Source organism: Bidens hawaiensis, unplaced genomic scaffold (assembly GCF_021521415.1).
Source record: "Bidens hawaiensis isolate Kalapana, Puna unplaced genomic scaffold, B.hawaiensis_p1.1 tig00033817_1, whole genome shotgun sequence".
Lineage (NCBI taxonomy): Eukaryota > Viridiplantae > Streptophyta > Magnoliopsida > Asterales > Asteraceae > Bidens > Bidens hawaiensis.
The window spans coordinates 64,449-78,776 of NW_027495807.1; the positions used below are offsets into that span (position 1 = coordinate 64,449).

The following is a 14,328-nucleotide window of genomic DNA, read 5'->3' on the forward strand; positions in this document are numbered from 1 at the left end:
GTGGAGGCTGTTAAGGGTAGGGGCAGTGGGTGGTTGTAGTGGTGGTGATAGGCGTTGGCAGGAGGTGGGTGGTGGTGGCGGCGGCGGCGGTGGTTGGTGGTGGGTCGTAGTAGGTAGTGGCTGGAGGTGGCGGTTGGTAGTGGGTGGTAGTAGTAGTGCAGTGGAGGAAGGTGATGGTGGTGGGATATATTTAAAATAAGTTTTGATTTTACCTTTAACTTAGCCATTTTGCACTTTTTGCCCAAACACTAACGACATTATTGTTTTTTAACGACTAGAGTGGTACAAGAATATATGTGAAAAGTTGGGAGTGCTAGCGGTCAATTTGTAAGTTAGGAGTGTCAGCGGCCAATAGGCGAAAGTTGGGAATATTAAAATCCAATTTCCCTAATAATAATAATAATAACTTCAAACAAATAATTTCACCAATAACATTGTCACACGACTTTAATCACTTTAAAATCTAGTACTTTATTATATTATTTAAATTCAATCTATAAAGACAAAATTGAACCATGAACATCATGACATTAGCATTTATAAATATGGGCCACATGTAACTTTGATAGCTATTGTTTGATATGATTTTGGCTAAAATGATGCTTTTAATGCTTGTGTTCTCAAAGATACATGCCCCTCATCCACCATGCATAAATCCACTCATGTCTCTTAATCTATCACCTTAACATTTCATTTCATTTTACTTTTCTAATTTTCTAATTCTGCCAATACCCTATCAATTTCATGGTTTTTTTAACTACAACAAAGGTTTTATTAAACCATAAATTCTCCAAGCTTTCGCATGAGAAAGCAAAAGTGTTCCAAGCGGTTTGTTTGGTTGCGAGTTAGTGTCTATGGAAAAAGAGAAACAACCTTGTTCATAGCGGGTCTCCTGTCTCAATCTCAAGCCTGATCGAGGAAGTAAAAGTGTTAGGATTTTTATGGATAAAGAATAGGGGAAATTGAAGGAAATTATGTGGAAGAATTGGTGTATGTTTAAAGTGTAATTTTTATTTTTCATTTTTTGATGTGTTGGTGTTCTAGCATCTTACTAGTTTGTTTTAATAAATTTTTTGTTGGTTGTTCGAAATAAAAACATGGGTTTCAGCAAGAAGACGAAATCAAAACAAATAACTTACATTAAGATGAGAGGGTTTTTAACCACTTGTCCCAATAAAATATAACTTTACGGCTTTTATTAAACTAAAATTTAAAAATGAAAAAATTTAGACATAAAAGTCATATATATTTGTTAGATGATTTTATCTTCTTTAGTTTACTCAGTCAGGACCGAACTTGCCAGTGGTAAAATTTAGCGACTAATTCGGTCGCAAAACAGTCGCACGTTCGTACCTATTTTGGTCTCAAAGCAGCCGCAAAAATTGTGATTATTCAATTTCGGCCGCAAAAACCAGAAAGAAATTAGTTTAAGCATAAACTAATTAGCAGTCGCAACATAGTTGGAAGTATGTTGCAAATTGCAAGCGGGTCACAAACTAGGTGGACACAATGAGGTCTCAAACTAGAGCAGCTGCAAATTGCAAGCGGGTCACAAAATAGGGCGGTTGTCGGTCACAAACAAGGAGACCGAAATTCGGTCATAAACGGGTGGCCAGTTGCAACATGGTGGTTGTTGCAAACAGCCCGCCGCAAATGGTTATAATAATGGTGACAAAACAGATTAGAGGGATTTGCGACTAAAATACAACAAAATTGAACTAATTGATAATCTCAAATTAATAGCATTGTAGTTTAAATCTCCTAATATTATTTATTAACATTGTTTCTTTTGATATACTAACAAATATGAGATTTACCAATGCTTTTAAATTACAATCTCGAATAACACTTTGGAGATATGCATATTTATCGTCTTATGATCACAATACGCCTTGTAGTAGAATGTTTTTGCGACGGTTAGGAACATCTGCTTCAGATCCCGGTCAAGGCCATCGGGTGAGTCGCGAAATACAAGTTGCACAAGTTTTTGCATTTTCAAGTCCATCGTTGTGTAACTTATAATCCCGTTGTCACTCACCATATGCTTCTCCTACACGATAAAAAGTAATTTTTTTAGAACGACAAGCCACCTCATAAAAAACTAAATATGTGAAAATATTTAATGACACTTAAATTAGTCAAAAAAAAAAGTTTACCTTGGAGTTCTGTAAGTTAGATAATTCATGACAAATGTTATTAGTGACACTTGAGAGCTGTCGGTATTGAGGATGAGTTGACAACTCTTTCGATAGCCTCCGGCCAGCAGTCAAGTTTATCATTTGTATAATCAATTCCGCTTCTCCGGTCACTTCTACTCCATCTTCCCACCTCGTTAACCATGTTTCCCACTAATATAAAACGAAAAAAAAAAAACACGAATGTAAGTGATACTAGCGACTATGTGTGTTGTCGCAAAAACGGAACCATAAGGGTTATGTTGCGCTTACGGCATGGTGGAGTTGCGGATGGATGTCTTGACTGTGAGCCATAAGTGCGTCCAAAGCAAACGTATGTAGTGTTTTAAGAAGTGCAACCATAACTTCGTGCCATGGTTCATTTCTGAGCAACCAAACAAAGCAAATACTATTGAAAACTATTCGACAACAGAATATATTAGTCGCTAAAAGTTTTACGACACAAACTTGACAAGAAACTCTTTTAAGAAGAAAAACAGATGCTTAGTAATCGGTCATCAAACCGGCCGACTTACTGATTCACTAGTCAGATCGGACTTAAAATCAATGAGATTAAAAGTAATTTAAAATGTTCAAATAAATTATAAAAAATATATAGGATATCTTCGATTATAATAATACAAATTATAAACTTCTAAAACTTTTTTTTAAATCCAAACCTTGTGTGATCACAAACTTGGTCACCGGTTCAACCATCCGACCCCCCCCCCCCCCAACCCACCGAACGAAACTAACCACATGCTCGGGTCACAATTTTGAAAAAGCACTAGAATGAAAAACGTACTTGGAATGTTTTCTGAAAGAGAATTCGTTTCTAAATGCATCAACAAAAGCCGTTCTATCCTCTTTTGATAGATGTGACGAATCAAAAAATGAGGAGATGGTATCCATTAATATCATGGTTTTAGCCCACGCAATTCGCTCTTTGGATTTTTCAGGCTCGAATATGCTGGCAGCAGCCAGGTAATAAGCGACTAAAAGGCCTGTGATATTGTTAGTCCCAAACTGTTCAATACTAGAATCCATATACCATCTGCATACATACAAAGCCAATTAGGTTCCATTCGTCTAAACCTTGAAGTTTTTATATAAGCACTACTTTCAACCAGATTAGTCATCAAACCAACACTCTTATTGGTTCATTGGCCGGACTGGTTTAAAAAACAAATGTTTGATAATAATAATAATAATAAAAATATATATATAACTAATATGGAATTACGTTATCTTTTGGTGAATTTGTAATATTAACAGATCACGCAATTTAAAATATAAAATAAACAAAATATGAAGTCTGATATAGTAAATGAATCATTAAACTAGATTTTAAAAAGGTTATAAAAGTTTTTTTTATCCTTTAGAAAATAGTACAACCAAAGACCTATAGTACTCAACCGGATCGATTATGTGACAAAAATAGCCAACTTACTGTTGAATCGTGTTCCATTCGAGCTGATGCACAGCTAGACAATTGTTATAGTCCAATTTAGCCATTTCAAGGTACGTGTTATTGCTCACGTTCCCCATCCTGCATTGAATTATTCAACATAAACATGACTCGTATATCTATCTATGTAACTCTAACACACACACTAAAAATCGTATAACCTGAATACGGCATGTTTAAACCGTTTTTTTTATGTTTAAACTTAAATGTATTAAAACTTAATTATTTAAATCATTTCAAACATTAAAATGTGAAAGCTTAGATTTTCAAAGTATTAAAAAACTAAACATTATTGTGAGATAGGGTAAATAGGAAAACAAGTATTATTGTGAGATAGGGTAAATAGGGAGCGAAGAAACAAAGTGACGTCTGTTAAAATTGAGAGCGAGATGATGAAATTTCATTCGGGCGGACTGACATGAAAGAGAGGGGATACTTTTGCTTTTTGAAGCTTTGCAGACATGTAGGTCATATTTACCTTTGTTCACTAACGTGGATACAAATTGTTACACGACAGTTTTTCATTTTTATGTATTATACATATTAGTTTCATTAAGTTTTATGTGTAGTTACACAAACTCGTAGAATTACCTGTATAAGGTTTTTCCGATCCAAACATCGTCCTCGCCCCCGTACTGTTCTAAGTAACATCTTGTCTCGAGTCGCGGTAAGCTTGCATACCATGGCATATTAAGCGCGTATCCAACCTGTTGATTTACATTCCATTGAGTTAGCATAACTAAATTTGTATAAATACACGTCACAAATAGTCTTTTGTGACAATTTCTCGACACATTCGTCGCTAATTTTCTTTTTTCCTTTTGAAGTACTATTTGCATACCTCACCAGGCAAGTCTTTGGCAATGATCCATTTATCAACAAGCTCATTTACCGATTGTTTTTCCTTCAAATAATTGTATGAAAATTTCTTGGCATCTTCAAGAATCGTCTCTCCGGGGAAGAGCACTTGAGAAGCCCTATACAAGTTGAACATCCCGGTAACAGCTTGTGTTGACTGGCCAACAAAGCATACAAATTTACCGTCTTTCTCAAATTGTCGAAATACATCTGTCACAAAAGAGCACATTTATGTTGAGTTCATCATCCCTAAAGATACTTTTTAATGCACTACTAGTAAACAGAACTTCGCCGATGGCAAAATTTGTTAGAAAAAACGAAATTTTAAGGTCATTGGTAATCCGTTGGTAATCACTAACAAAAATCCAATTAAAAGGAAAGAAAAATAAATTTTAAACGTCCGGTGATCATTCAGTGATCACCAACGAATAAAATATCAAAAAAGAAAAATTAGTTTTTAAAAACGACGTTAGTGATCATATTCGTTAGCAACCCGTTAATGTTCATTGATGATCTGTCAGTAAAATTCATTGGTGAAGCCCGATTTTCCTACATACTTTCACCGACAAATTATGACGCTTGGTATTTTTACCGACGGATAGTTCCTTGTGTAAAAGTAATCTTATTTGTAGTGACATACTAAATCAAGAAACCAACCTGAAGTAATTTCATAACCATGCATTCTTAATATCTTAAAGCCCATCGCGGTATCATCAATATCTTGTACATTCGAGTTTTTCGCCCAACAAATCCCATCCTTTGTCCAATACTCATGAATGTACTTAACGCAATCCGTGATCTCTGACTCAAAATAGCGAGATATCCCTAGTCGTTGAAGGCGATCCACTACCCAAATATGCTCGAAAAGATCCACCGGGTAGACATTAGGAACTACAAATGATCAAAACCCAAAAATAAAAAATAAAAAAAATAAAAAATAAAAAAAATCATAAATTCCATTATTAGAAACATTTCTTTTTTAAGAACAACAAAAGAGTTTGTCCCATAAACCATCATTAAAACATACCTCCACCGTTGAATTTGGTAACAATATTTGTAAGATATTGAAGACACTTTTTATCTTTTGTTTGCATAAGTGCAAAAGCAGTTGATGATGGAGAAAAGAGAAATGACCCATCTTTACATTGCAATTTCAAAAGTTTTTCCCACTCCAAATTCGACATTCCTTCCAAACTATGAAGTAAAGTTGTCGGTACTTTATGCAATATTTCCATCGGTATCCTATTCGTCAAAAAAAAAATGTTCATGTCGAGTGTCCTATGAAAGCAACCTAATTCGCTACCATAAGTTGCTTTTAAAAAAAAAGGCGTGTAAAAATGCTTACTTTTTGAGCTTTAGGTTTCGTCGTGCATAAATTTCTTTTAAGGCTGAAGTATCCTCAGGGACTTCGATATTTAGCTTCCTTGCTATGTCTATAAGCGAAGGAAACGCTACTTCGAAGCCAATTGGCATATGTTCCGCATTCTCGTCTTCAAGTTTACTTATGTTATCTTTAAGAAATTTGATTCCTGTTGCAACCATCAGTTTTTAGTGACACAACGTCAACATAGCGACGACTTAAAGGGTGACATGACATCTCCTTTTAGTGACAAAACACCACCAAAATTTTTATTTGTCATGTACAAATTAATAACTAAAAATATTAAAAGATGTACAAAATAAAGATAAATGTCGTTAAATAAGTAAATAACTATTGAACTGTAACAAAGATTTAGACTATCTCTTTGACTTTTACATAGCATTTATATAATTAGAATTAATTTTAGTGTAATGTTTTAGTTTTGGAACATTAACTTATACTTTTTACAGAATTTTTATTTCTATTTATACACTAATTTAATTTATATAAATTATTTACCAACAAATATTTGTTTATTAAGTTAATTAAATTTTAGACATAATTTGATTTGGTATAAAAACATAATTTGATTACGAAAAATAAATTAAAAAGTAGTGATAATGTCAAAATGTAAGACTTTATATAAATGTTTGTAAAGGGAAAGAGTACAAATATGTTTTATAATGTTACCTTTTTCACATTTATTGGGATGAACATTCCAACAAGTTAGCGCGATAACACAAGCCAACGTATTAATAATCCTATCATGAGCAAAAAACAATACGCGGTCCCCCCAAGACCCATCGGGCAGTTGATTGTTCGCGATCCACTCCAAACTTGATGGAAATTGCGGGCAACCACCACCATTAACATCTTGCACGAGTGCAACCCAAGCCGTATCATAAGCTGACACGTTAATTTCTCCATCATTCATAGAACCAAACATCGATTTAATGATGTCAACAAACCGCTTAACATCATCACTCGGGTACAAAATCTTTTTACATAGGAATGAAGATTAAGACAAAACAAAGTAAAAAACAAATGTTAGTAGATATCAAATGTAAGAACATAAAAGTAGAAACAAATTGCAACCTTAGTTGTATCGAAGTGGTCCTCAACGTTGTCATCGTCCCAGTTGATAAAAGGCACATCATTCTTTTCAAGTACATCAAAGTACTCTACACCAACCCACACAGGAACACATGCAATAACCAGTGAATATTTAATAACCGGTTATATATTAATTATTACGAGAAATGTGAAAAAAAAAATTGAACGACTAAATGTTACACTGTACAGGAATTGAACCCTTATATTAAATGTCATGATAATAGACGATCAGAAAATATAAATATTTAAATTATTAAATCAACACACATGTCAAGTAATACAAATAACTAGTCAAGTAATACAAATAACTAGTATATAAATGATTAACCATCGGGGCTTGCCCCAATGGCAGGAAACGTGATGGATAACCCGGATGTCCAGGGTTCAAATTCTGATTTCGACCGGATTTTACCATAGCATTAAAACTTGTCGTGACTTCGGGCGGGGTGAGCCAACTGGGTTTTACCGGGAACGCCAAGCCAAACTCGGATGCCAGCGTGGATCCCGATCATGTCAACATAGTTGGCCTGAGTGGGGTGGTGGGGCGCGACGTGTTCGCGCAGTAGCTTAACTGTGAAAGTCACCGCTCGGAAAAAAAAAAAACCCTAGTATATAAATGACAAAAACACATTTGTTGGAATCTTACTATTAGTAATCATAGAATGAAGTTTGTTTCTAATAATACCAAAGATAAAAATAAACTCATACATAAATATTTTTAATACTACATTAGAAATCTAATAATACCAAAGATAAAAATAAACTCTTACATAAATATTTTTAATACTACATTAGAAAAAATAAAAAAAAATATAAACAAGTATAAATCCATTTTTTGATGACGTCTACTTAAACTTGGTTCTGTATTAAACGTGTGTATACAATTATATACCTTGTGTACGAGACTTTGATACCGCGTTACACTGGAACCCGGTGTTTCTAAGAAATGCACTTCCTGTAATGTAACAGAAACACGGCAATAATTAGAGATTGATTGATTTAAATTACGTATGGTAAGTTGACAACAATAACATTAAGTGGTTGATATCAATGTAGATAGGAATAAAGTTATAATGATGATTATAAATCTTGTATTTTTCTGCTTCATTTCAACAGTGGAGTCCAACACATGCGCATAGAGATCTTCATAAGGATAAGGATTTTAAAGTTGTTTTATTTTTTGTCATAACTTATGCTACTTTGTCCATCTTGCCTTGTTTCTTCTTTTTCATAAAAAACTTATAATTTTAAATCATAACAAATACACACACATACATACGTACATATGTCTATGTATACACGGATACATATATTTAAATCTATAAACCTTTGCTTGCATTGTCGTGTTTGGTTTACGTACGTACGTACATACATACATACATACATACATACGTATGTCTGTATGTCTATGTATACACGGATACATATATTAAATCTATAAACCTTTGCTTGCATTGTCTTGTTTGGTTTACGTATCAGAACGTACTGAAAACATTTGGGATTATGCAAGATTATACACGAAAGATCTTATAATTTGGATCTCTCTCTCACACACACATACATACATAAATACATACATACACATATACGTACGTACATACATACACACAGACACACATATGTTAGGAAATTCGTTTCTATCAACATTCATTCATATGTATGTCACATACAAACATGCATTAATCTAATACAAGAAGCAATGATCAAAATAGAGAGAGAGAGAGAGAGAGAGAGAGAGAGATACTAGTGGAGGGAGGGAGACAATGATAAGAAGCGATTGGCGGAGAAGCGCGGTGGTGGAAGGTGGTGGTAGGAGAGATGATGACTCCAATCTTCATGGATAATGAACTAGAGAGATTTGGTTTTGGATGAGGTATAATGAATTGAAGTTGTGTCACCCTAGGGGGGCAATTTATAAGCCTTCACATTAATGTCACTTAGCTTTCATAATATAATTGTAATCATATATACTTTGGCTAGAGAGTGACTGGATGAGGCAAGAAGACAATATCCAGGTCCCAAGTGATGCTCAGAATATGAAAATGGAATCATTGTTGTTTTCTTATAATTAATTGTATATGTGAGGTGTATTTTTATTTATTAACAGTGAAATGTATATGGAGTAAGAGCATTCATAGCCCGTCTCCCATCCTTATCCCTATAACTACACTACAAAACACTACATTTCTTTTTTATATTATTAAATAATACATTTTATACTTTTATCATTACAGTTTTCTCTCTCCTCTACTCACAACCAATTCAACAAATATTAAAAAATAAATAGGGACAAACTTTGTTTCCACAAATTTACAAAAAATCACTACATTTCTCTCTTCACCCTACACTCACAACCATTTAAAATCCACCCTATAATTTACTAATTCCCCTCACATAATTATGGGGAATGGGTTGGGAATGCTCTAATAATTTAACTATATACTTAATTTTATATTTGCATAAAAAAAATTAAAATGAAAAGAAAACCCTGTAAAATATTTTATGAACCCACTCAATCTCACTTTCTTCTAGGGGTGTGTGTGATGCGGTTCGGTGCGGTTTTGGGTTAAAACCGAACCGAAAACCAAAACTTCGGTTTTTGAATTTTTTGAAACCGTTCGGTTTCGGTTTTTTCGGTTACGGTTTTTTCGGTTTTCATTTTGGTTTTGGTTCGGTTTCGGTGTTTTTCGGTTTTGCAATTTAAGCTTAAAAGTTTTAGGCCGAAAAAAAAAGTTGACAAAAATAATGAATTTAAGTATAAATAATTTTATTCGTTGTTAACTAATATACTATTGTACATTTGACCAAAAATATTTGAGTTACATATTTATTAAATTCTTATAAATTACTTATAATAAAAAATAAAAATTTAGGAATTCGGTTCGGTTCGGTTCGGTTTTTTGGTTTTTATTACATGGAAAACCAAAACCGAACCGTTAGTTCGGTTTTTACAAAAACATAAAACCAAACCGTCGGTTTTTGTTTCGGTTTCGGTTTTACGGTTTGGATTTTTTGGTTTTTTCGGTTTTGAAACGGTTTTTTCGGTTTCTTGCACACCCCTACTTTCTTCTCTAATCTTTGATCATCTTTCTTCATCGTCAAATCATTTTTTCGAACAATTTTCTTACGTCCATACCCTTTTTGATTACTAATGGCTCTAACACCGATCGCTTTACACTTCGGGTTGGTTCGCGGGTTTGATTTAGAAGATTTGATTCAACCCGAAAAACCCGAATAAACTTTTAGTTTTAAAATTAAATATATTTTTATGTATAATAAGCTAAGTGTTAGTCACTAAAATTATCAGAATCTGGCTCTAATCGACTGTTGTCATTCTAACCATAATTCAAAATATAAAACAAAAACAAAAAAAGTAAAAAAAAACTAAAACGGTTCGTCCGTTGTCCTCGTTCAACAAACATAAAAACAAAAAAAACGACCTGAAACCCGTTTTAACATTTCCTACCTGAACCCGTTCCGACCCGGACCCGTTCTGACCCGAACCTGTTGACCCTAACCCGTTTCAACCCGAACCAAAACAACCCATTTTGGTCAAAACGTGCTTAAACGAATTGAAAAACGCTTAAACGAACTGAAAAATCATTTAAATGAGCTTTTAGGTACTGATACGAACTGAAAAATCGCTTAAACGAGTTGTTAGGTGTTGAAACAAACTGAAAAATCGCTTAAACGGTCTGTTAAGTGCTGAAACGAACTGAAAAATCGCTTAAACGAGCTGTTAGGTGCTTAAACAAACTGAAAAATCGCTTAAATGAGCTGTTAAGTTCTGAAATGAACTGAAAAGTCCTTAAACGAGCTATTCGTTGCTGAAAAGAACTGAAAAATCGCTTAAACGAGCTGTTGGATGCTGAAATGAACTGAAAAATCGCTTAAACGAGCTGTTAAGTGATGAAATGAACTGAAAAATCTCTTAAACAAGCTGTTAGATGCTGAAACGAACTGAAAAATGGCTTAAATGAGCTGTTAAGTGCTTAAACGAACTGAAAAATCGCTTTGACGAACTGTTAGGTGTTGAAACGAACTGAAAAATCGCTTAAACGACCTGTTAGGTGCTGAAACGAATTGAAAAGTCGCTTAAATGAGCTGTTAAGTGCTTAAACGAACTGAAATTTCGCTTAAACGAGCTGTTAGGTGCTGAAACGAACTGAAAGGTCGCTTAAATGAGCTGTTAAGTGCTGAAACGAACTGAAAAATCACTTAATCGAGCTTTTGTTGTTAAAACGAGCTGTAACGTGTTGAAAACGCGTTGATTTGTTGGTAAAAAAAACTGACCTGAAACCTGTTTTGACACGTTCCGACCTTGACCCGTTCTAATCTGAACCCGTTGACCCTATCCCGTTCCGACCCGAACCAAAACAATCCTTTTTTAAGTGACCCGTTTCAACCATAACCGTTTCGACCCTTACCCGTTTCGACCTATGACCCGTTTCGACCCAACCCAACCCATTTGCCACATGTTAACAATATAACTATAAGGATTGTAATTTATTGCAATTTTTTTAAAAAAAAAAATTTGAACATTTTTGCATTGTTTTTTCAATTTTTGCAATATATTGCAATTTTTTGACTTTTTTTTTGTAAATTTTCGGAATTTTAAAATTATATTTCGCATTTTTAATAATTTTCGCAGCCTTTAAAAGTAATTATATGCAAAGTAAAAATATTAAAAAATTAGAAAAAAAACCTATATTACCTACTACCCAGGTAAAATATCTAGGATTGGAACAAAAATAAAAGTTCAATAACCTGATTGAAACAAAAGTTTTTATCAGTAATCTAATTAAAACAATTTTTAAAGCTGGTTATTATTTTATAAAGTAATCATATTATTTAATACAATAATTTACACTACGGCATTTTAGTATATTAAAGTTAGGGGTAGGTAGACAAGCATATAAGTGAAAAATACTAGTTAATAGAAAACTCTATATTTATAAGCATAACAAATATAAAATAAGACATTATTAAACACGTTCAAACTCATGTGGTCGAGTACATACTAATGAAGTTAAGTTTTTTGACTTTTGAGGTTATATTCACACTAGTGCTGTCATTTTTATCCTAACGAAACCCAACCTGAAAAAACCCGTACCCGTATCCGAACTAACCCGAGTCAAAGAACCTGAACCCGAGAAAAGACAAACCCGAACCCGAACCGAAGTAATTCGGGTTGGCTCTCGGGTTTGATTTAGAAGATTTGAGTCAACCCGAATAAACTTTTAATTTTGAAATTAAATATATTTTTATGTATTAGGCTAAGTGTTAGTCATTAAAGTAATCAGAATCTGGCTCTAATCGACTGTTGTCATTCTAACTATTATGGATCGATTGCTTATTAATAATTTATGAATTCCGTTTATTACTAATAGCAACCATAATCGAACAACCAATTTATTAATTCCATTTATTACTAATAGCAACCATAATCGAACAACCAATTTACGTCCGCTTGAATACGATTATGGTTCGAGTTAGTTTTACTATTATTTCGAATTGTTTTATCAAGTTAGGTTAATTTATTATTTGATTATATGTGTTATAAGCAAAGAATAATATTTTGTTTTAATTTTAGCATTATAGTTTTTAAAAAATTTGTGGTTTTGTGTTTTTTTTCTAGGATACATGAAACCCGATTAACTCAACCCGAAAAAACCCAAACCCGAAAAACCCATGGGAGATTTGGGTTGGGTTTTGAGTCAAGATTTAAAACTTTGAAACCCGAAAAACCCGAAACCCGAAAAACAAACCCGAAGAGCACCCCTAGTGCACACGACTTCGAGAGTCTCTAAAGTTAGCAGGAAATCGTGGTGTTATACGCATGGAATCAAATAAAGGAATCTTATTTAGTTATTATTATTATCAATGTTTTCAGACCTGGGCCGGACGTTGACCCGAACGCCTTACTGGGTCAAAGGTCGGACTGACCTGGGAGGGTGGACCGGTGTTTGACCCGGATGACGTCATAAATAATTTAAATATATATTTACATACATACATACATACATACATACATACATATATATATATATTTCATATACATATAAAAAATTAATAATAATAATAATAATAATAATAATAATAAACTTTAATGTTTATCAATGTTTTATACATTGTTTTTTAAATATATATGATATATGTTTGATTAATGGAGACATTAATGAAGCATAGTTGGTTGGCTCATGAGTAATTATTAAAGTTTCTATCTCCGAAATGTCTCAAATTCGAATTCCGGCATGCACATTTCATTTTGAATTTAGTGAAAAATTGGTTTTACCGGTACAACCGCCGAGCCAACCGTCCACCCGCAAATCCGGACGGGTTTTTCAAAACGGCCCAAATATACCGACCCGGTATAGGTACCGGGTCCCGGTCTGATCGGTCGGGCCGGGCCGGTTTTCAAAACACTTATTATTTTTTTTTGAACGGCAATTATTATTATTATTATTATTATTATTATTATTTAATACAAGAGTTTACACTATGGCATTTTAGTATATTAAAATTATGAGTGTGTGGTGCGATTCGGCGTTGTTATTGACTAAAACCTAACCAAAAACCAAACTTTCGGTTTTATGATTTTTTAAAACCGTTCGGTTTCGGTTTGGAGGCGGTTTTTCAGTTTTGCTAATCGAGCCAAAACATTTTGGCAAAAAAAAACACTTGAACCAAGATATTGAAATTGGGCATGATATTTTTTTAAACTAATGAATAATATAATATTGAATATTTGGGCTTCCAATATTAAAAGCTAAGAAAAGATACATTTTAATCAAAAATTAAAACTAAAAGTATTGTTATTATCAGTTATTAACCATATGTAGCAACCATATATATTTGTTATTAACCATATGTTAAAACTAAACAAATGGTCGTCGGTAGATTTTGTTTTAACGGTTACGCTTAAGATATTATGGTTATTTCAATTTTTTTGGTAATTTCGGTTCGGTTCGGTTTTTCTGGTTCTTAACAAAATACAAAACCGAACCAAAACCAATATTCGGTTTTAGCTAAAGTTCAAAACCGAACCGTCGGTTTGGTTTGGTTTTTTTGGTTTTATCGGTTTCGTTAGGTTTTTTCGATTTGTGCACGCCCCTAATTAAAATGATCATGAACCTAGTGTTACATCGTGACATAACTGGTTACGTCTATTGTCCTTCACTCATGCATCGCCACTGCGGTCTGTAAAACCTGACCGTTTTCAATAATAGTTACTCGTACCGTCTCATTAAAAGTGTCATGGTTCAAGTTAGATTGAATGATTACTTTTTTTGTTTACTAAATGACAATAATATTCCTTGAAAAACAGGTCCATTAATATTGTTTATTAATGCTAG

The 14,328-nt window shown here is 33.5% G+C and overlaps 1 protein-coding gene across 1 annotated transcript; it reads right to left on the reverse strand.

The window, feature by feature from the left end:
- Positions 1–1,685: 1,685 nt before the first annotated feature.
- On the reverse strand, positions 1,686–9,050 carry LOC143585327 (ent-copalyl diphosphate synthase 1-like). Its single transcript, XM_077067140.1, has 14 exons — positions 8,718–9,050; positions 7,866–7,928; positions 6,956–7,041; positions 6,551–6,857; positions 5,846–6,029; positions 5,528–5,742; positions 5,158–5,391; positions 4,484–4,710; positions 4,234–4,349; positions 3,625–3,723; positions 2,980–3,228; positions 2,448–2,559; positions 2,157–2,348; positions 1,686–2,050 (listed from the first exon to the last, which is right to left on the reverse strand). Exons 1-14 carry the CDS (start codon positions 8,809–8,811, stop codon positions 1,826–1,828), a joined length of 2,403 nt encoding a protein of 800 aa, XP_076923255.1. The 5' UTR covers positions 8,812–9,050; the 3' UTR covers positions 1,686–1,825.
- Positions 9,051–14,328: the final 5,278 nt, after the last annotated feature.

Bases quoted from the DNA above. Each gene is read 5' to 3' on its own strand.
- LOC143585327 (XM_077067140.1), bottom strand. From the start codon at position 8,811: ATGAAGATTGGAGTCATCATCTCTCCTACCACCACCTTCCACCACCGC. The intron at 4,350-4,483 runs GTATGCAAATAG...GTAAATCAACAG, and splicing joins CCAAAGACTTGCCTGGTGAG to GTTGGATACGCGCTTAATAT. The intron at 2,560-2,979 runs GTACGTTTTTCA...TTGGTTGCTCAG, and splicing joins TCTTTCAGAAAACATTCCAA to AAATGAACCATGGCACGAAG.